Raw genomic sequence first — 21,953 nt, 5'->3', positions numbered from 1 at the left:
AGTCTTTGCCACCAGGGAGGTCCTGATCGACAAGTTTGGCTGGAGGAAGAAATTCCTCACCTTCTGACCCCACGCTGTGCTGCCTCTGGGTGCGTGCACACACATACACACACTAACACACACACACAGGACCCCCACACTGCACAGGCAGCACGCACGCACACCACACAACACATACACACGTACATGTACACACACAGGGCCCCCACACCACACATGCAGTACACACGCACACACACATGTACACACATACACAGCTGTACACACACACAGGGGCCTCACACCACACCTGCAGTACAGACACACACATGTACCCATTGTCTGTCTCTCCCATATGCTTCCTCTCACACATGTGCACACATGTATGTACCCATACACACACACACAGAGGTCCCCACACCACACGTGCAGTACAGACACTCACATGCACTCACATGCACACTCTCTCCCTCTCCCATACGCTTTCTCTCGCACACGTGCATTCCGTCTTCTCACACATGCACTCCTGCACACAGATACTCTCTTCTCTCACACACAGGACTCTCTTCTGCTCTGCCTTGACTGTCCTTATCTTTCCTGATTTCACACTGTTTTCTTTATAGAAGGGCCCCTCAACACACACACACACGCACACTCTTCTACACGAGATTAATGTTTGAACGAGTCGTCTGCCTTCTTCCCGCCGCCGAGTCCCAGCCAGACAGAAGATGAATGACTCTGAGTGTGGAAGGGTGGGGAAAATTAATTAGCAATGACAAAGGACCCCATTTTGGGTTCACTCACCTCGCTGCTGACTTGCCGTAAATGGGCGTCAGGCGCGGAGTGTGACTGACAGGCCCGCTCCCGCTGGCCCCACCGCAGGGTGGGTGGCAGTGTCTCCCCCAGGCCCCCTCAACTCGCCAGCCTGGGAGACGCAGAGAAGGAGCCAGGCATGCCTGTCTCCCTCGGAGCCGGGACCTCCCCGGGAGACCGGGAAACCTGTGGATTGAGGAGTCAGCTGGAACTGGCTCGGGAGACCCGGGCATGTCACCCCCTCTGAGCCTCGGTTTCCCCTTGCTGCAGATGGAGCACAGACTCGCTGGGGTGCCGAGAGGGTCCCAGGACACACGTGGGCCAGTGACAGGCGTCATCCTCACCTGAGAGGCAGGGGGCCGTGGCCGGCTCCCTGGAAGTGGCCCCAGAAAACCGGGCCTTTGGGGGACAGGGTGCTGGGGCAGGAAGGGTAGACGGGGATCAGGATGCATGGTGGGCCTGGAGCGGACCTGTTCCACTCGTCTTGCTTGAGCTTGTCTTGTCTTGTCAGGCTTGTCTGAGCTCAGGGGCGGCCTCTGCGGTGAAAGGTCCCTGCAGGTCCCTGCAGCCTTCCTCCTGTAGGAGGAGAGGCGCAAGTGGAAGCCCACCTGTCCTGCGGGAGCGGGCACTGTGAGAGGCTCTTCCCTTCCATCTGCAGGGCAGCCGCCCAGGCCCTCACCTGGGGAACAGGCTGCCTCTGGAGGCAGGGACGGTCCCCCGAGGGAGGGGAGTCGGGAGAAGCCAAAGATGTGAGCATCGCCTCTGAGGTCCCCTCCGTGAAATGGGCACGCAGTTCCCCTAGGCAGGTTGTGGCAGTGGGAGGGAGAAGGGGAAGCTCAGCAGATGGTGAGGGTTCTGTTTCTGGTCCTGGTAGGGGGTCTCAGGGCTTCAGGACTTCCAGGGGCTCTGGGGAGGATCCTATCGGGAGGATGCGGGGAGGAGAGGCTTCATGCTAAGTTCTTCCCACCTGCCTGTCTGCCAGGCAGAGCACCTGTCAGTTCGTTCCATCATTCATTCATGCATACCTGGTGCAAGCCCTCCCTGACATCTGCCTAGACCCAGCCATCTTTTGGGGCAGGAAGGACTCAGGGATGGTTGACCTGGGCCTGCTCAGAAGGAGCCAGTGCAAGGGCTCTCAGAGCAGGAAGGGTTACCTGTGCTCGGAGATGGAGGTTATCAGGGGAAGCTTCCTGGAGGAGGTGGCTTTTGACTCAGGTCTTAATAAATCACGGGTCATGGGTTCCGAGGAGAGGCTGGGAAGGGCGTTTCAGATGGCTGGAACAGTACGAGCCAAAACCCAGAGGTGGGGAGAGGCTGGGCTGGGTTCAGGAAGCAGAGGATCGTTGTGGCTGGTGGGTGGTGAGCTCACTGAGGAGTCTGAGCCAGACGGTCCAGAAGGTAGGCTGGGGCAGAGCCCAAGGGCCCTGTGTGCCAGGCCACGCAGTCCAGGCTTGCCCTGGAGGTGATGGGGAGCCGTGAAAGGTTCAGGAGTAGAAGTCACAGGGTGTATGAGAGGCGTGTCTTCTCTCTGCAGCCAGGCTCAGAGAAGGGGAGCAGACAGGGGACACTCAAGAGTTGTTCAGAGGGACAGGCATCAGTCATCATGCAATAAGGCACCCAGGGGGATCCTGTCTGGGTCAGCGGCCCACTGGGCACCGGATGCAGGAGCCAGCAGCCCTGGTCCAGGCCCTCTGGCCTCCTGTGTGTGCTCAGACACACCGCTTGGCCTCTCTGTGGCATTGTCTCCTCACCTCTCAAGTGGGGGCCTCCCGAGAGCTCTGTCCTGGGGACTGACTGAGCTAAGGTGTGAGCGTGGCTGGGAAAGTGGGGTCCCAGACGGCAGGACTCCTGGTGCTGCGGTCGTGGGTCTGGGGTGGAGGCGGAGCGCCCAGCTCTGGAGTCCGCAGTCCGGATTGGAGTCCTAGCCATTGCCACTTGGTTCCCAGGTAACCTTGCGCAAATCTCAGAACCTCTCTGAACCTCAGATTTTGCATCTGTAATGAGGCCGTGATGGTGGTTGTGTCCCGGGATGGGTGTGAGGACTGGGGGCTCGTGGACAGTCTTTGGAGCTTGGCCTGTGTGGGTGTCACTTCAGTGACCTCTTGGCATCCTCCAGTAAGGGGGCCCCTCCCCTGCCCTCTGCTCTCAGGCATTGTGCCCTGGTCTGGGTGTACTGCCGGGCCCAGCTGTACCTGGGGGACCCTGGACCTCCTCCGCCCCACACCCCAGCATCCCCGGGAGATGGGGTGGCTGATTAAATGGCCCCCGGTACATCCCCTTCCCAGAGGCATGCGCCTTACCTGGGGAGATGGAAAAACCAGAGCAGGGAAGGCTGTGTTTTCTACAGACAAGTATCGCCTCCCTCCCGCCTGCTGTTAGGGAACCCAGAATTCACACTTCAGGGGGAAACCGTTTAATGATTGGCCATGAGGAGGTCATTTATATTGGCTAAGCGGGCCTAATTAGATGGGATTCGAAGGTTACCATAAGCGCACAAAAAAGCTGTTAAGGGGTTAACCTCTGAGAGATTACATTGTATTCAGCGCTCTGTTAAAGTTTGAATTAATTTTTCCCATGGGTTTGTTCACATTCTAATTTTCAACTAAATGAGACATCTGTTTCAGAAAAGGAAAATTTGCTCTGGTTGTCATGGCAACTATCATTCTGTAAGAAAATTATTCCAATGGTTACTTTAGAACAGAAAGACAGAAATTCAGGACATAAAGCCGCCTGCCATTGCTCAGTCAGAATTCTGATCCGCCTGAGCTCCTTGGGGTCTGTGATGTGTCTTGGACGGTGGGTGGACATCGGGGTTCCTGGCCCTGGGGGCAGTCAGGCTGTGGGTCCGGGCAAGACGCCAGCGGTGTTGGGGCCGGAAACCATGGCCCTGGCAGCACCAGGGTCTCAGGAACACTTGTGGGTCTCAGACCACGGCTGCCCCCAGGGTGGATGGGGGATTCTGGAGCTTGGCTGCTTGGATGACAGTCCCTGAGAGCCCCTGCCTGCCTTGTCCTCTGTCTGGAACCCCGGGCAGCCTTGAACTTCATCTCTGACCCCAAAAGTCCCCGCTGGATCAGGAGAGGGGGTCAAATGACCAGACGAGGATGCTGGGGGAATCTGGGCCAACTTCACTGTCAGTAAGGGCAAGGGCCACCCCCTGCCCTTTGGCTTCTCGTCCCATGGCATAAACCTGGATGGATGTCATGTATGCGTGGCTTTTCTAGACCCTGGGGAGTGTGGTCACCCTGAAGAGTCGGTCTCTCCTGCTGCTCTGGCCCCCACTTCCAGCCTCCCTTGGGAAAGGCCCGCTAACAGCCTGCAGACCCCCTGAGGAACATCTCCTCTGGACGGTCCCTTGCATGACTTGACTCTCTGCTCCCCTCAGATTTCAGTCAAGGCCAGAACATGCCCATTTCCCAGTGACAGGGCCCCTGGATATCTGGGGGTTTGTTTTCGTGGTGGTGGTACTTTCGTTCTCTTAAATGTCCTCCCTCCCACCCTGTCTCCTTGCCCTCTGTGTCAGCCAGTGGGGCACAGCATCAAGCAGGAAGGAGCCCCTCTAATGGGTAAGATCTGGGGCACAGGCGTCCTTATCCCAGTTTACACACATACAGAGTCTGGGAGCATCCTGCCCTGGGGCAGAGGCGGGATGTCTGATGCCAACTTGGGTGCCCTTGGGCAGATGTCTTGGGCATCCCTGGGGGTGGGGTGGATTCCAGCTTCCCAGGATTGTGAGGGCACGTGTTTCCAAGAACCATCTCTGGGGAAATGCCACCCCCAGACGCAGGCTCTTGGGTGCTGGAAGGGAAGGCAGAGTAGGCAGGGGCTCGTGTGGGTGGGCTCCCGGGAGGCCTGTGGGGCCTCTGATATGTTGCTGAGTGTCTTTTCCAACAAGCTGCTCCTGCCGCGACTCATGGGAACGAGCAGACGTCTTCTCTCCATACTGATGAGGTCTCGTTCCCCTCTTGTAAATATTTGATTAGGGTTTTTGAAAAATGGATGCTGTGTTTGCAAGGCAGCACCAGAAGGGCGTTGCTCCTTTTCCTGTAAGCTGATGGGCTGTGGGCTTCCAGGGGACCACCGGGCTTGGCTTTAGCAGCAGTTTCCAGGCTGCTGCAGCCTCCCCTGCAGGGACCCTTTCTCGGCTCAGCCAAAGTGGGGCTTTGAGGGCGCCCAGAGTCTGCAGACTTCAGAATGGCAAAGCTGTGAGCTCTATGTTAGGGCTGTCAACCGTTTTTGACCAGGAACTGTGGTAGGAAAAGCATTTGTCTTTTTTACTTTGTGACTCAGTACACCCTTATGTGGGTGTCTATTTAAATACAAATATATTTAACTGAAGTGTCCCTTCCCTGCTATGCTGTACTCTGATGTTTTCTATTCTTTTTTCCTTTTCTTTTTCTTTCTTTCTTTTTTTTTTTTTAAATGTGGTTTGACCCTTCAAAACGCAGTTTGAAAAGCCCTGCCCTAGGCTAAAGGTTTTTCATCTAGGTTCCATGAGTGGGTTTCAGAAAGGGTTTTTCATGATAGAGATTGTGATGGTGGTGGTGATGGTGGTGGTGGTGGTGATGATGGTTATGATGGTGGTGATGGTGATGGAGAGGATGGCAGTTGAAAAGCCTTGGACCAGGCCCTGTTGTAAGCACTTTACCTGGATTAATTGTTTTCAAAGCTGTATTGAGGCAAATGGTGTTATTATGCCATTTTACAGGGGGGATAATTGAGATGTAGAGACATTCAGCCACTTGCCCAAGGTCACATAGGTAATTAGAGGTGGACACATTCTAACCCAGGTCTATATGATCCCAAGATTCCCTCTAGTTCAGTTCAGTCGCTCAGTTGTGTCTGACTCTTTTCGACCCCGTGAACTGCAGCACGCCAGACCTCCCTGAAAGTGAAAGTGAAGTCACTCAGTCGTGTCCGATTCTTTGCGACCCCATGGACTGTAGCCTAACAGGCTCCTCCATCCATGGGATTTTCCAGGCAAGAATACTGGAGTGGGTTGCCATTTCCTTCTCCAGAGATCTTCCCAACCCAGGGATTGAACCCAGGTCTCCCTCATTGTAGGCAGACGCTTTACCATCTGAGCCACCAGGGAAGTCCTAACCATCCATCAACAACTGCCCGAGTCCACCCAAACCCATGTCCATCGAGTCGGTGATGCCATCAACCGTCTCATCCTCTGTTGTCCCCTTCTCCTCCTGCCTCAATCTTTCCCAGCATCAGGGTCTTTTCAAATGAATCAGCTCTTCGCATCAGGTGGCCAAAGTATTGAAGTTTCAGCTTCAACATCAGTCCTTCCAATGAACATCCAGGATTGATCTCCTTTAGGATGGGCTGGTTGGATCTCCTTGCAGTCCAAGGGACTCTCAAGAGTCTTCTCCAACACCACAGTTCAAAAGCATCAATTCTTTGGTGCTCAGCTTTCTTTATCCAACTCTCACATCCATACGTGACTACTGGAAAAACCATAGCCTTGACTAGATGGACCTTTGTTGACAAAGTAATGTCTCTGCTTTTTAATATGCTATCTAGGTTGATCATAACTTTCCTTCCAAGTAGTAAGTGTCTTTTAATTTTATGGATTCAATCACCATCTGCAGTGATTTTGGAGCTCCAAAAAATAAAGTCAGCCACTGTTTCCCCTGTTTCCCCATCTATTTGCCATGAAGTGATGGGACCGGATGCCATGATCTTAGTTTTCTGAATGTTGAGCTTTAAGCCAACTTTTTCACTCTCCTCTTTCACTTTCATCAAGAGGCTCTTTAGTTCTTCTTCACTTTCTGCCATAAGGGTGGTGTCATCTGCATGTATGAGGTTATTGATATTTCTCCCGGCAATCTTGATTCCAGCTTGTGCTTCCTCCAGCCCAGCGTTTCTCATGATGTACTCTGCATAGAAGTTAAATAAGCAGGGTGACAATATACAGCCTTGACGTACTCCTTTTCCTACTTGGAACCAGTCTGTTGTTCCATGTCCAGTTCTAACTGTTGCTTCCTGACCTGCATACAAATTTCTCAAGAGGCAGATCAGGTGGTCTGGTATTCCCATCTCTTTCAGAATTTTCCACAGTTTATTGTGATCCACACAGTCAAAGGCTTTGGCATAGTCAATAAAGCAGAAATAGAAGTTTTTCTGAAACTCTGATTTTTTTCTGATTCCCTCCAAGTTGGGTGTAAAATCGCGTATGTGTCGGGAGGGGGTGTTTTTCTGCAGAGATAACCCTCAGCTTTCTGCAGACATGCTAAAGCAGGCCTGGGTCAGGTATGCCTTAGGAAGGAGGCACCTTCTGAGGGGACTTTCCCCAGTGCTGCCCACCTCACTGCCTTCCCCAGCCCCAGGCACCTGGTCACATCACATGGAGGGCACGTCCTGAGGTTGGGGATCCCTTGGGACAGCCCAGACCTGGGGGTGCAGACAGCTCTCCGTGCCCGCCCTTACTGTCTATTTCTCTCTGACAGGCCCCGCGGGCAGATCCCCCCCAGGTCCCTACCTATACGGGTGGTTCCTCTGGTACCCACTCATGGCTAGGTGTCCAGGAAATCCATCCCCCTGCCCCAAGAACAAGGCAGGAGGCACAAGTCACCCTCAAGATCAAAACTTAGCCTGGTGGGGGCTTGGGGAGATGGTAGCCTGGCGTGTGCTGCTTGCTTTTAGTAGTAAGTTTGTCTGGGTGGTACCTGGGGGCTTTCATTCCAAATGGAGGATCATATCCAGCCTTGAGGTTTTGGCTGCAATCCCAAGACAACAGAAAGAGTTCTGTTTGACATCCTGTTCACAAGCTCACTCATTCATCCAGGCTCTCTCTCTCAACACCAGTCATTGAACAAACATCTGCCCCTCCCCTGGGCAGGTGCTGGGCATTTGGGGTGAGAGGGAAGATGGAGGAGACAGGGCTTTGAAGGAGAAACGTGACCCAGTGTCCCAGGCAGGGGTCATGGGTGAGCAAAGGCTGGCGGCAGAAGGGAATCCCACAAGTGTCTGAAATGGGAAAAGACCTTTGCCCCCAAAAGGCCATTGTGGCCGCTCATCTTCCTCCTTCACAGGCCTACGTTCCAGGATTTGACACTGCAGGCTCAAAGGCTACGGGGAGAGGGGGTCAGTTCTGGGTTCCAGAATGACTTCTACACTGACCACGGTGTGACCCTGGGGACCTCCCTTCCTCTCTCGCTGAACCTCAGTCTTGTCCAGAACCTACCATGGTGGGACTAAATCAGTTCTCAAATGCTGTCCCCTGGAACCCCCAGGGTTCCATAGAGGTGCACTGGGCGGCTGCCAACAAGGCAGAGGCAATGGGCCAATAGCCAGGGATGTCAGCCTCCCCCAGGGGTGCTCACGGGCCATGAGGGGATTTTAGTGGCAGCTCTGGGCACATGAGAGGCTTTGAATGTGAAAGCCCAGCCCCACGACCAACTTGTGTAGAGTATGCGGCCAATGGTGGGGAGGTGCCCAGCCTGGAGGTCTTTGCACCTGGGCCCAGATCCCTGAGCCAGCTCACTTCTCTGAGCCTCTGGTTCCTCATCTGAAAAATGGGAATAATCCTAGCCCTTAATTCACTGGGTTCTTGTAAGAGTTAGGTGAACCCTTTCCTGTGATGTAATCAGATTGTTGTTGTTCAGTCACTGAGTCGTTTCTGACTCTTTGTAACCCCATGAACTGCAGCATGCCAGGCTTCCCTGTCCTTCACTATCTCCTGGAGTCTGCTCAAATTCATGGTCATTGAGTTGATGGTGCCATCCAACCATCTCATCCTCTGTCACCCCATTCTCCTCCTGCCCTCAATCTTTCTCAGCATCAGGGTCTTTTCCAGTGAGTTAGCTGTTTGCATCAGGTGGCCAAAGTATTGGAGCTTCAGCTTCAGCATCAGTTCTTCCAATGAATATTCAAGGTTGATTTCCTTTAGGAATAACTGGCACCTGGCAAAAAGTAGGTGTGCAGGGAATGCTGGTGACAATTTTTGCTCTCTACTCCGTGGCTCTCAGTCTCCTCATCCATAAAACAGGAAGAAAGAGACCTGTCTGCTCACCTTGTTGCAGGTGTGAAGGTCCCTAGGGTGGCCGATGAGGAGGTGATGGTGGTGATGGTGATTAGTTTCCTAGGACTGCAGAACTAATTATCACAAACCACAAAGCTTAAAACAACAGGCGTCAATTCTGCCCAACTCTGGAGACTGGTGGCCTGAAATCCAGGTGTCACCGAGGTTAGTTCTTACAGAGGGGACTGAGGGAAGATCTGTTCCCTGTCACTCTCCCAGCTTCTGGTGGTTGCTGGAAGCCTGGGGGTTCCTTGACTGGTAGACAATCACTCCGGTCTGTGCAGCCACTGCACATGGCCCTTACGCTGAGTGTCTGTGTTTTCTGAGGACACCAGTCACTGGATTAGGACCGCTCTAATCAGGTATGACCTCACCTTTATTATGTTGCAAAGACCCTACTTCTAAATAAGGTCACATTCACAGGTATTGGGTTCATGCTTCCACATATATTAGTATTTTGGGGGAGACACAATTGGACCCCCAATGGTGATGATAGTAATGATGATGGTGGTGGTGGTGGTGGTGATGACGATGGGGTGAAGGTGGTGGTGGTGGTGGTGGTGGTGATGGTGATGACGATGATGGTGACTTTGTAGATGCTAAAGGCTATGTTAATTTGGGGATCTCATAGTGACTTAGCCCTAAGAGCTGACTCTTAGTTGGGATACTTTCATTGTCAATGAAAACCCAGTTCAGATGGCCTTCTATTGGCCCACGTAACTGGGAAGTGCAGGGGTGCGGTGGGTGTCAGGTGCAGTTTGATCCAGCTGCTGCCCTGGAGCATGTGTTCCAGCCATCTCCCTTTAGGACAGTGTAATAGGTGCTGACAACTCCCAGGGTAAGAAGCTCACTGGTTGATATGCAGGTGTGACAGCGTTCCTTCTCTCATCACTGAAGCAAACATCTGGAGTTGCCTCCAACTGGAAGGGTTAAGGTCACATGCTTACCCTGTGGGATGGGGAATGGCTTGCATTGATCCGTCTAGGGCTGGGATGGGCAACAGGTTGGAATTCTGTTCATTGGTCTCTGTCCACCTGGCCCTGACCTTGATGTTGAGGGTGGACTCAGCACTGTGGAGCCCCTGCTGGGAGCTTCAGGGTGGGGACAGGAATGAGCATTCCTACCTGGGACCTTCTGTCTCTTGCTGGGGGCCCCACTGGCCCCAGATGTGGGAAGGATGATGGATGAGCATTTTCCCACCGTGGGGACAGGTGAGAGTATTCTCTGGATTTGCTTAGAAGGGCTTAGAGCAAGAGAGGTCTTTGGCACAAGATTTTTTTTTTTTTAACTTTCACTTAAAAAAATTACATGACTATTTGGTTGACCCAAAAGTTTGTTTTTTCTATAACATATTATGGCCAACCCAATAATATTCTTCATCATAGAAAAAAGATGATTTTGTTTTTTTAGTAGTGAAGCCAGAAGGAAAAGGTGCATCAGGGGCCTTCCCTGGTATTTCAGTGGTTAAGAATCCGAGCTTCCTCTGCAGGGGGCATGTGTTCGATCCCTAGTTTGCGAACTAAGATCCTAAGTGAGACAAAGCCAAAAAAAAAAAAGCCAAACAAGACTGGTCACTACCTGGGCAACAGTCTGGATGAATTCGCACCTTGAATCCCCATCCAGGTGGACACCTCCTGGGTGTGAGGTGCTGGGTATCTGACTGGTTCGGATGGCCACCTTTCCTGACTCTCATTGCCCCCACTCTCGGTGGCCAGCTCTGAACCCCCTGCTCTTCTCCTACAGGCAGCCCTGGTTTTACGGCTGGGGTTTTAACCTCCCACGTGGCCAAGCGCTGCTTGAGAAATGGAACCTCATTCCCGAAGGCGTGGATGTCCTGATAACCCACGGACCGCCGCTGGGTAAGACTCACCTGCCCCCACCTCAGGCGCTTGGCCCCGGATGCCCGCTCGTGCTGGGAGGACACAGGGGCTCTGGTGCTGAGGCCGGGGCCGCTGGGCCTGTCCAGGGAGCTGCCAAAGGGTGCTAGGGCACCAGTCACCCCCCTGTCGCTCTCATTTCCTGAGCACCTACTGTGTGCTGGGGGCTCCACGTGTTACCTCCTGGACTGCTCACAGCCAGGTGGTGAGGTCAGACTCAGCTGCCCCTTTCACACAGGTGGGCACCGTGGAGCTCAGGGGTGTCAAAGACCTGGTCCTGGGGGCTGAGTACCACAAGGTCACTCCCAGCAGGCCCCATCCTCTGCACCCCTCACCCCGGGAGACCACCCACCCCAGCAGTCTCCAGCTTTCCTCCCAGCCCCCACGGCCCCCACTTCGGTCCCAGCTGATGACACCACTTGTCATCCCAGATGGGAAGGTTGTCAGGTGAGGCCCAGCGCAGCCCCAGAGTCCCTCGCTCTGATACCTGTTCTGGGGGAAGCTGTCCTGAGCACCTATGTGTGCCAGACGACCAGCCAACACCCTTGGGTGCCTCCCTCCACCCTCACAAAATGTTCCCCATTTCCAAATGGAGGGAACCTGGAGGCCCAGGGCCCTGGCATGGTTTAGGCACGACAACGTGGCTTGTAGTGGGGCTCTGGAGCAGGTTTCTTACTTTCTCCCTCCTCTCTCTGTCTCCTTCTTCCCTACTTTCCACCTCCCTATCCATTCCCCAACTGGCATCTTTTGAGTTCCTGCCTCACCACACCTGCTTCACACACAACACACAACCCCTGCTCTGGGGGTTGCCTGTGTACTCAGCCCAGCTCAGTTGTTAAACGAATTGTTGAATATGGCACAGAGAGGTTAAGTGACTTGTCCAAGGTCACACAGCCTGGGACTTAAACCCAAGGGTCTGCTCCAAGCCTACTTTCCTCCCACTTCCTGCCTCTCCCCTTCTCTTCCTCCTCTCTCTCTCTCTCTCGTCTCTAAGTCAGGTCCACTGCAGCCTGTGTGATTCTTTGCAGGATCCGTCTTCCCCTCCCCAGCAGTTTTAGAAACCTGTTTCTCCCGCCCAAGCAGAGAAGGGGCTGAGCTGAGCCCTCGTTGTCCGCTTGGAGTAATCAATTACTCTTCGTTTGTGTAGCCATGTGAGGCTAATAAGCCGCCACCATATGGGCAGCTCCGGGAGGCTGGCCGTGCGAGCAGACGCAGACGTGGGCACGTGCGTGAGGCTGCAGTGGATAAAGAGGGTGTTTTCCTGATTTTGTGATGTTTGTTTAGAAAGTTTCTGACCTGCAAAGTCTGCTCCCGGACTCCTCCCTGCTGCTGGCTCACCTTGGGCCTCACCTGTCCCTCTCAGGCCTCAGTTGGCTTCTTTCTGCAATGGGTGGATGCCAGCCTTGAGGCCACTTTGAGCACAAATGGTCTGGAGGCTCTCAGCTATGGAGCCGTCTTCCCTACCCCACCTCCGCCCTGTGCTGCCTGGCACACTTGGGCTCTTATAAGTGTGTTCTCTGTGAGGCCCTGCGGGAGGAGCAGGGGACGAGGGAGGTGGGGGAGGCCACAGGCCCCAGGAGGTGCACGCTGGAGCCAGGCTTCCCTCCCTGAGGCTGGGGCAGGGCAGGGTGGGTCCAGGACTGCCGTGTCCCTGAGACTGCAGAGCTGCGACCTGGGCTTTGCGGGGCCAGGGCCGGGCCTGCCTGGGCCCTGTCACTGCCCTCCCTCTCTCTCCCCTGCCAGGCTTCCTGGACTGGGTCCCCAAGAAGATGCAGCGGGTGGGCTGCGTGGAGCTGCTCAACACGGTGCAGAGGCGCGTCCAGCCGCGGCTGCACGTCTTCGGCCACATCCACGAAGGTCAGCGAGGGCGGGGGCCGTACACGTGGTTGTTGTTATTGTTCAGTCGCTCCGTCGTGTCTGACTCTTTGTGACCCCGTGGCCTGCAGCACGCCAGGCCTCCCTGTCCTTCACTTAGCTCCTGGAGTTTGCTCAAAGTCATGTCCATCAAGTTGGTGATGCCATCCAGCCATCTCATCCTCTGTTATCCCCTTCTCCTCCCGCCTTCAATCTTTCCCAGCATCAGGGTCTTTTCCAGTGAATCGGCTCTTCCCATCAGGTGCCCAAAGTAGTGGAGCTTCAGCTTCAGCATCAGTCCTTTCAATGAGTATTCAGGGTTGATTTCCTTTAGGATGGACTGGTTTGATCACACGCTGGTGGGGGAAGTGCACCTCACTGGCTTCTCAGGGGGGCCCTCTTGGCTCCCTTGAACCCGGTCACCTCTTCCCTGGCCAGTGGGAAATAGCCCACCGCCTGCATACACTTTGTATCTACATATGCGTGTCTACACGCTGGCTGGCAGTTACCTATTGCTGAAGTGTTTCATCATAGGAAGATGAGGGCAAAGTCTGGCAAGACTCAGGGGTAAATTTTACTTCCTAGAGCCCTGCAACTCTGCCGTGCCTCTAGCCTGAGAAGTCGTCAGAGATAGCAGGGGGCTTTCTGGAGAGGGGACATTTGGATGTGACCTAGAGAAGGATTGCATTTGGGGGTACACTGTGAGCTGTCTACAGGGCTGGAAGCCTGTCTTCCTGTTCACGTCTCTATGGCCTGGCATACAGTAGGTGCTTAATGAACGTGGAGGGCTGCCTGCCTACCTGAGGGGCTCTAGCGGCACTTCTCCTCCCAGTGTCCCCACCCAAGACAGACATGAGGTTCTGCCTTCTGTCCTGGGGCAGGACCGCTTGCTGTGTCCACATGGCTGGAGTTGGGGGGTGTCCATATCATCTCAGGCAGTGGGCAGGGTGGCTGTGAAGGTGACTGGCAGTGTTGGTGGCTGCAGTCCTGACTGCTGCCCTGTCCCTGTCCTGGCCTGTCACTGCCCAGGATCTGAAAGGTCATGGGAGAGGTGGATGGCGCATGTGCTGCAGGATAATAATAACGCCTGTCGCTTTCTGTAGTCCCACTGTGGACATGTAAGACCACACCCTGCATGATTGTACAAGCAAAATGCAGGCTCCAAAGAACTCATAACCTGTGCAGAGGAGGGGAAGTGTCCCTTTTGGTGCGGAGGTGATCTGAGCTGAAGGTTGAAGAGGATTCTGACAAGTAGATGTGGTGGGAAGAGGGTATGATGAGGACAGAGGTGTGGAGAAGAAAGTACGTGACAATGGCGGTGATGGTGACCAGGGTGGAAGTGGGGAGGATGGTGATGTTGATGGTAGTGATGATGGTGGTGGTGGTGCTTGTGGTGTTGAGGTGACAGCGATAGTAGTGATGATACAAGTGGAGATGATGGTGGTGGTGGTGGTGATGGAGATGATGGTGGTGGTGGTGATGGTGGTGGCGGTGGTAGTGGTATTGAGGTGACAGCGATAGTAGTGATGATAGAAGTGGAGATGATGGTGGTGGTGGTGGTGATGGTGGTGGCGGTGGTGATGATGGACATGATGGTGGTGGTGATGGTTCTGATAATGACAGTGATGGTGGTGGTGATGGAGATGATGGTGGTGGTGGTGATGGTGGTGGCGGTGGTGATGATGGACATGATGGTGGTGGTGATGGTTCTGATAATGACAGTGATGGTGGTGGTGGTGGTGGTGATAGTGGTGACGGTGGTAGTGGTATTGATAGTGATGATGGTAGTATTGATAATAGAAGTGGTGATGGTAATGATGGTGGTGTTGGTGATGATGGTTCTGATAATGACAGTGATGGTGACGATGGTGGTGGTGATGGAGATAATGATGGTGGCGGCAGCTGTGGTCTTGGTAGTGATGATGGTAGTATCGATAGCAGAAGTGGAGATGATGGTGGTGGTGGTGGTGGTGCTGTTGATGATGTCAGTGATGATGTCTCGACACGCACTTTCCAGGCACCGGGCTGAACACGTGGATTATTATGTCATTTGCTGCTCACGGCAGGTCAGGAGGAGTTTCTTGCTAATACTCGCCCCAGACATCTTTAGCCCCCTGCGGCTAAGTGTCCTCTGACTACCACACCCGCCAGACCACCATCAATTGCTCCGGGTCCTGGTGTCGCTGCTCAGCCCTGACCACTGTGTGCTTACTTTCTAGGGTACGGAGTCATGGCGGATGGGACGACCACCTATGTGAATGCCTCTGTGTGCACCGTGAACTACCAGCCCGTGAACCCACCCATAGTCATCGACCTCCCCACCCCCCGGAACTCTTGACTGCCCCTGTGGCCCCAGCCCTTCCCACCGCATCAGCTCCATACGCCTGGCCGAGAGCACGGACCCCCAGCCGCCCTTCCTTCCCTGCACACAGCCTGTCCAGCTCCGGGAACAGCCCAGCCGACAGGCTGAGGCCTTGGAATGAAGAAAATCACCCCTGACTCTGTCCCTGGAGTCGGGACCCGCGGGCTGTTGGGGGCTCCGCACTCATCGCTGATTTCTGCGTGTCCCTTCCATGTGTTCCTTGTTAAAGGACCTACTATGCTCGCAGCCGCGTCCTGCTTGGGACGTGACGGAGTCTTCATCTGCTCAGTTGGACGCCCTCGTGGGTTTGGGAAGCTGCTGCTCTTGGACGGATTCTGAAGTTCTGGCACAAAATCTCCCTCTCACTGAGGGTCTGAGTGGCTGCACGCCTCAGGGTTGGGAGGTGGATGGGTGGGGTGTCGCAGTCTGAGTGCGGGCAGCCCTTCCGCTTCTCCCAGGCCTCTGAGGGAGCGATCAGGGACGTCTCAGGAATCGGGCTGCGTCTGGCCAGGCCACCCGGCCGTCGGCTTCTTGCCGTCCCGTGTTTTCTTCCTGTGGGCATTTTTGCTGATGTGAATGATGGCCTGAGCATCCTGGACACCTGCTTGGAGCCTGGACTTGGTGGGGTGGAGAGGGGTTGGTTCTGTAGAATGAGCTTGTTGAAGACCCAGGACTGGGCCGGAGGATCCCCACGTGCTGGACACCCCTGGTCCCCTGGGGTGTGCCGAGCTCTGCAGAACCCAGAAGCCGGGGGGTCCATGGGCCGAGGCAGCGCTATGCCCTGTGTGCCCATGGGGACGTGGACACACTCATCCTTGCGCCCCTCTTAACCTAGTGAGGTGAACCTCGGGGCTCCCACTGCTGTCCTCGGATGTGTTCTGGCCCCCGGTGGGATTTCCCTCGCCCCTTGGGTTCTGTCTCCCCTGCCCTTGGCTGAGATGGCTGAATGGTTCACAGTTGTACCGGGTAGCAGCTGCCCCCTAATGGGAACACGGACCAGAGTCAGAGCTGGGACTGGACTCCCGCAGTTCCACCAGGGGGACTTCAAGGACTGCAGCGTTGGGCTAAGTCTCTCTGATGGACAGAGAACCAGCCAGGCCTGCTTGGGGTGAGGCCGGCGAGGCCGAACTGGCACGGGCAGCATTAGATTCTTTATTTAAAATTTAGGTATTCTGTTTATCATAGATTTTTTCTCCCCTGCATTAATTTTGGTTTTTAAAAACACTGCATTAAAATAGTATCATTGATTTGGATCACCGAGTTTTTTGGTGCCCTCTTCAATTGTGTGTCCGAGAGGAGGGCCCTGCCTGCCTCCTCTTCATCCCAGGCCTGGGAACCAGCATTTAATGAGCCCTTTGCAGATGTGATCCCATTTCCAGCGCTCCTGCAAGGTGGGTACTCTGGCCCTGTTTTAGAGATGAAGCGATTGAGGTCAGAGAGGTGAGGCATCTAGCCTGAGGGTGCACAGCTCAAAAGAGGCAGAGGCAGGGTTTGAACCTTGGTCTCTGGCTTCACAGCCTCCTGCTCTGCCAGCACCCGAAGCTCTGCCCCTACAAGGCGATGCAGGACTCAAGGCTCTTTTTCTTTAAGGATCCTGTTCAGCACCTGTCGGGTTCATTTCTCACGGAAAGCCCCTGGAGCCCTGGAGGACTTGGATCTCTGAGCCCAGGGTCCCAGGAGACCGTGATTCCTTCCCTATGAGAATGGGGCTCCCATAGGGTGAAGGACCCATCCAGGGAGCCCAGGAGCAGCAGCATGCTGGCCGGGGCCAGCTTTACTCTGCAGCCTGCAGGGCTTCAGGAGTCCTGTTCAACCCACGTGGTTCCTGGTAGCCGGGGATGTTTACAGGGTCTCTGGGGGCACCTCAGACGCACGGCGTGTGTGTGCTTAAATGGGTGGCGATGACTCCAGACTCTTTCGATCGCCTCTACTGAATTTCTATGCGGACCAAGAACTATAAACTTAAAAAAAAAATTCTTTTTCCTAAGGTATCTTCAGAATATGGTGTATTTTTATGTGGAAAATAAAAGTTATGAAGGCAGCTGTTACTTTAAAAGAAAAATTCATTAAAAGTCCTTGAGGTATGAAAGATGATGGCGTGCTCCTCAATCATTTTGGCATAACTTGATTGTGGCTGTAATTTTTTTTTGTCAAGCATGTCAGACAATAAAGTCTTTGTAAAAAGAAAGAGAAGTCCACTCGGTGTCTCTTCCTCTGTCTCTGGGTGTTGTGTGGGGCCTGTGGGGGAGGAGAGGTGTCCTCCTGGCCAAGTCCTGGGCTGAGTTCAGAGGCCGAAGACCTTCTGGGTGCCAGCAACTAGCATCCTTCTGCTGGCTCCAACTTCCCTCAGAGGTGGTTGGCATGTGCACTTCTGTGCCCTGTCATGTTCACATAGCTCGAGCATCTGGTCCTCCCCCAAACAGTATTTCAAGGTGGCCTTAGCTTTGGCCTCTTCCCGGAAGCAGCAAGTTCCAATCCAGCCCTTGTCAAACTCAGGGTCCAGGTGTTGCCCAGGAAAAGCTCTGGCAGATATAATGACTACAGTTCTAAAGCTCCCTAGCTGTAGGAGTTCTGCCATTTTCATTTGTCCATCCGTCCATTGATCTATCCATCCATCTATCTATCCACTATCTAACACCATCCATCTATCCATCCGTCTATCCATCCATCCATCCATCCATCTCACCACCGTCCATTTATCCACCCATCCATCCATCTAACCACCATCCATTTATTCATCCATCAATCTAAACACCATCCATTTATCCATCCATCCACCCATCTCACCACCATCCATTTATCCACCCATCCATCCATCTAACCACCATCCATCTATCCATCCATCTAACCACCATCCATCTATCCATCCATCCACCTATCCATCCATCTATCTCACCACCATCCAATCACCATCTATCTATCCATCCATTCATCCAATAACCATCCATCTATCCATCCATCCACCCATCTCACCACCATCCATTTATCCATCCATCCATTCATCCATCCATCTAACTACCATCCATCTATCCATCCATCTACTTATCCATCCATCCATCTCACCACCATCCATCCATCCATTCATCCAACAACCATCCATCTATCCATCCATCCACTTATCCATCCATCCATCTCACCACCATCCAGTCACCATCTATCTATCCATCCATTCATCCAACAACCATCCATCTATCTATCCATCCACTTATCCATCCATCCATCTCACCACCATCCAGTCACCATCTATCTATCCATCCATTCATCCAACAACCATCCATCTATCCATCCATCCACTTATCCATCCATCCATCTCACCACCATCCAGTCACCATCTATCTATCCATCCATTCATCCAACAACCATCCATCTATCCATCCATCCATCTCACCACCATCCATTTATCTATCCATCCATCCATCCAGTCACTATCTATTCATCCATTCATCCAACCACCATCTATCCATTCATCCATTTATCCATCCATCCATCCATCTCACCACCATCCGTTTATCCATCCATCCGGTCACCATCTATCTATCCATCCATTCACCCAACAACCATCCATCTATCCATCTAGTCCAACTACTGTCCATCCATCTACTCACCCACCCATCAATCCATCCACCCTTCAAACATTCACTCAGCATCTCTCTTGGACCTGATTTGCAATAGGGACATGGCAGTGATGACAGCGATGGATTTAGGAGGTAGGGTTGATGAAGAATGGGTGTGGGGAGCCAGAGATGATATCATGGCCGTTGGCTGCTGGTCATGGAGGGGGAACATGCGGCAGGAAGAACAGGTTTGAGGAGGGGATGCTGAATCCTGTTTGGGACTCCGGGGCTGGAGGTGCCTTTGGGAGATGTAGGGGGAAGTGTCCTGTGGCTGGGGGTGGGGTGTGATAAATGGACCCAGAGGGGAGGAGCCTCTCTGGAGACCTTCATTTGTGGGTCAGAACCAGAGCCATGGTTGGGGAGCAGGCTGGGGGTAGCTCAGATGGCTCAGATGGCATCAACCCGCCGTGACCCTCTCCTGTCCTCAGACTGGCCCACCTGTAACCCGCCCTTCCAGACAGCTCCCTCGCCAGAGCCTCAGACGTGGCTGCAATGACGGGTCCTGGGCCTCGGGTCCCGCCCGTAGGCTGGGGGGAGGAGATGCTCTATTCGAGGCCCTCCCGTGGCTGTGCTCAGTCGCTGTGTCCGCGAGCAGGGCTCCCGGGCAGGGGCAGGGACCCGCCGGGGCTGCGGTCACCCCAGAGGCGCTGTCTCACTGCGGGTGCTGCTTTAGCGCCTGGTACCTGCTCTGCTGGGGAAACTTCCAGGTGGCGCAGCGGTAAAAAAAATCCGTCTGCAAATGCAGAGATGAAAGAGATGCTGATTCGATCCCTGGGTTGGGACGATTCCCTGGAGGAGGAACGGGCAACCCTCTCCAGTATTCTTGCCTGGAAAATCCCATGGACGGGGGAGCCTGGCAGGCTACAGTCCATGGGGTCGCAAAGAGTTGGATACCACTGAGCACAAGCACCCGCTCTGCTGAGACGCGGCAGCTGCTGAGTCCTGAGCCCTGTGTTCCTGCTGTCTTCAGTGTAGACGAGGTGAGGGTGGGGGTGGGGAGACGGGTTGACGCCATCATGAACTGCGCACCCCCCCCAACCCCCACTCCCAGCTCGGCTCTGACTTGTGCAGCTTTATTCAGTGGTGGAGCGGGGTCCATAGCAAAGAGAGTGTAGCACGCTGGGCTCACTCCGCTGCCAGCCGTCTCTGATACAGGATGGGGTCCCTGCTGACGCTCCTATTGTCTCTGGGAGTCCAGGGGGCAAGCCCAGTGAGCTGCAACCCTTCCCTCTGCCTCTTTCCTTACGGGAGCTCACACTCAGGAAGCCCAGCCCCCAGCTGCTTTTTCTTGCAGTTTGGCTTTCATGGAGCTGAGTCTTGAACATCCTGTCTGAGCCACAAGGGAACCCCTCTTCAACCTCCACCGGGACCAAATCCTCAGGCCTTTTTCTTCCAGCAGACCCTCGCCCCAGCCCCCTGGATAAACTAGTAGAGATGACAAGCTCTGTGGACCTGGGCTTCACCCAAGACTCTCCCCTAACGTCACCCACAACTCCCAGCTGGGGGTCTTGTGGCAGAAGATCCTGGACACTCCACAGGGTCCTCAGTCCCATCCTCCTTTGAAGGACCAGACTGCAAAGTCCTCCAGGATATGGGAAACAGGCCCTGTTGTCTGGAAGCTTGAGAGGTACTTTGGAAGGCTCCTCTGATCCAGGGAAGAAGCTGAACCCTTCAGCTGTCACATGCTTGGGGCTCAGTGAATGGCAGTCAGGGTCAGGCTTGGGGGCCCCGAGGAATATCAAACCCAGTGTTCAAGGGCGATCAGGGAAAGCTTCCTGGAAGAGGGAGCCCTGAACAGGAAATGGTTTCCCCACTTTAAAGAGCTTTTTCATTTTGAAATAATTTTAGATTTACAGAAGAGTTGTAAAAACGGTACAGAGAGTCCCCACAGCTTGCCCTGATGTTAACATCTTACGTAACCATGGTCCATTTATCAAAACTAAGAGATTAGCACGGTGTAAGGCTATTAGCCCTTCCTTTGGATCTTTCTGAATAATGTCCCATCCATGAGTCCGCGTGGTATTTGGTCTTTATGTCTCTGTAGCCCTCTGTGGGTTGGTGGTAGTTTCTCAGCCTTTCCTCAATTTTCATGACCTTGAAAATTTTGAGGACTGGCTATTTGGTAGATTGTTCCTCCAGTTGGGTTTCTCCAATAATTTCTCAGGATTTGCCTGTGGCTGTGTGTTAGGAGGAGAAGCGTGTGGAGGTAATGCGTTCTTCTCAAGGCATTATACTGGGGTTACGTGAGACCACTGTGACTTACCACATGGTTATTAAACTTTTTTTTTAAAGTATTTGTTTATTGATTTTTTTCACTGCCCTGAGTCTTTCTGTGCGTGGACTTTCTCTAGCTGCGGCAAGCAGGCTTCTCGTTGCGGTGACTTATTTTGTTATGGAGCAGGGGCTCTAGACTCTCAGGCTCAGTAGCTGTGGCCCACGGACTTAGTTGCTCCAGGGCGTGTGGAATCTTCCCGGATCAGGGATCGAACCCATGTCCCTTGCATTGGCTGGCGGATTCTTACCTGCTTCGCCACCAGGGACGTTCACGTGGTCGTTAATCTTGATCACACACTTACAGGATATCTGCTGGGTTTCTCCACTGGAAAGATGCTAGGTTTCCTTTTCCATACTCGGTCTGTTAGAAACAGTCACTAGACCAGCTCACACTCAAGGAGAGGGGAATGAGGCATCCAAGAACGTGGACATAGGATAAAATCACCACATTGACTTACACCTATTTGGAGGAGCCATCTCCAGGCTAGTTGAACCGCCTAACACTTTTCCCACTGATTTTAGCATCCATCCATGGGTCTTGCCTGGAGCAGTGGTTACTGCGGTATTCTCATGGTGATTTTCTATTCCAACTTCTTCCCTCCTACATTTATTATTTGAAATTGTTCTGTAAGGGAGATTTGCCCCTTCTCTGCCATTTGCTTATTTACATCAGCGTGGATAATCGTTAGGTTAGAACCTATTGCTGTCACTTACTTTGTTGCTCAGACTGCTCTAACTCTGACCATTTGGGAGTTCTTTCACGTTGGTTCCTGTGCTCTTCTGACATATTCCTTTTGTTTGTTTGTTTCACTTCCTTACTTTGGAGCAGGCTCATCTTGCGTTTCCCTTGTCGCAGTGCATTCGCTGTTTCTCCTTCAAGTTCTGGCTCTTTTTATTTAGAAATTCATATCTGGATTGTAGGTGGGCGAGTTGCTACTGGGGTATCACCATTTCTAGACCCTCTTAGTGGACAGAGCTAGGAAATATTTTTTAGACTACTAATCCATGTAAGGGGCTTCCCTGGTGGCTCAGATGGTAAAGAGCCCGCCTGCAATGCAGGAGATGTGGGTTCAACCCCTGGAGGAGGAAATGGCACCCCACTCCAGTATTCTTGCCTGGGAAATCCCATGGACGGAGGAGCCTGGTAG

At 53.5% G+C, this 21,953-nt stretch overlaps 1 protein-coding gene across 3 annotated transcripts in view; it reads left to right on the top strand.

Annotated features, from left to right (window-relative positions):
• The window catches only part of MPPED1 (metallophosphoesterase domain containing 1), an 82,920-nt gene extending 65,810 nt beyond the window's left edge, over positions 1-17,110 (top strand). For all 3 annotated transcript variants that reach the window (XM_027540569.1, XM_027540567.1, XM_027540568.1), the window contains exons 5-7: positions 10,568-10,683; positions 12,445-12,558; positions 14,775-17,110. In XM_027540569.1, the coding sequence (XP_027396370.1) occupies positions 10,568-10,683; positions 12,445-12,558; positions 14,775-14,893 (349 nt within the window). In that variant the 3' untranslated portion in view covers positions 14,894-17,110. The remainder of the gene's footprint in view (positions 1-10,567; positions 10,684-12,444; positions 12,559-14,774) is intronic.
• Positions 17,111-21,953: the final 4,843 nt, after the last annotated feature.

The sequence above is a fragment of the Bos indicus x Bos taurus genome, chromosome 5 (assembly GCF_003369695.1).
Source record: "Bos indicus x Bos taurus breed Angus x Brahman F1 hybrid chromosome 5, Bos_hybrid_MaternalHap_v2.0, whole genome shotgun sequence".
In the NCBI taxonomy this organism is placed as follows: domain Eukaryota; kingdom Metazoa; phylum Chordata; class Mammalia; order Artiodactyla; family Bovidae; genus Bos; species Bos indicus x Bos taurus.
This window is presented reverse-complemented; position numbering and strand designations above follow the sequence as displayed.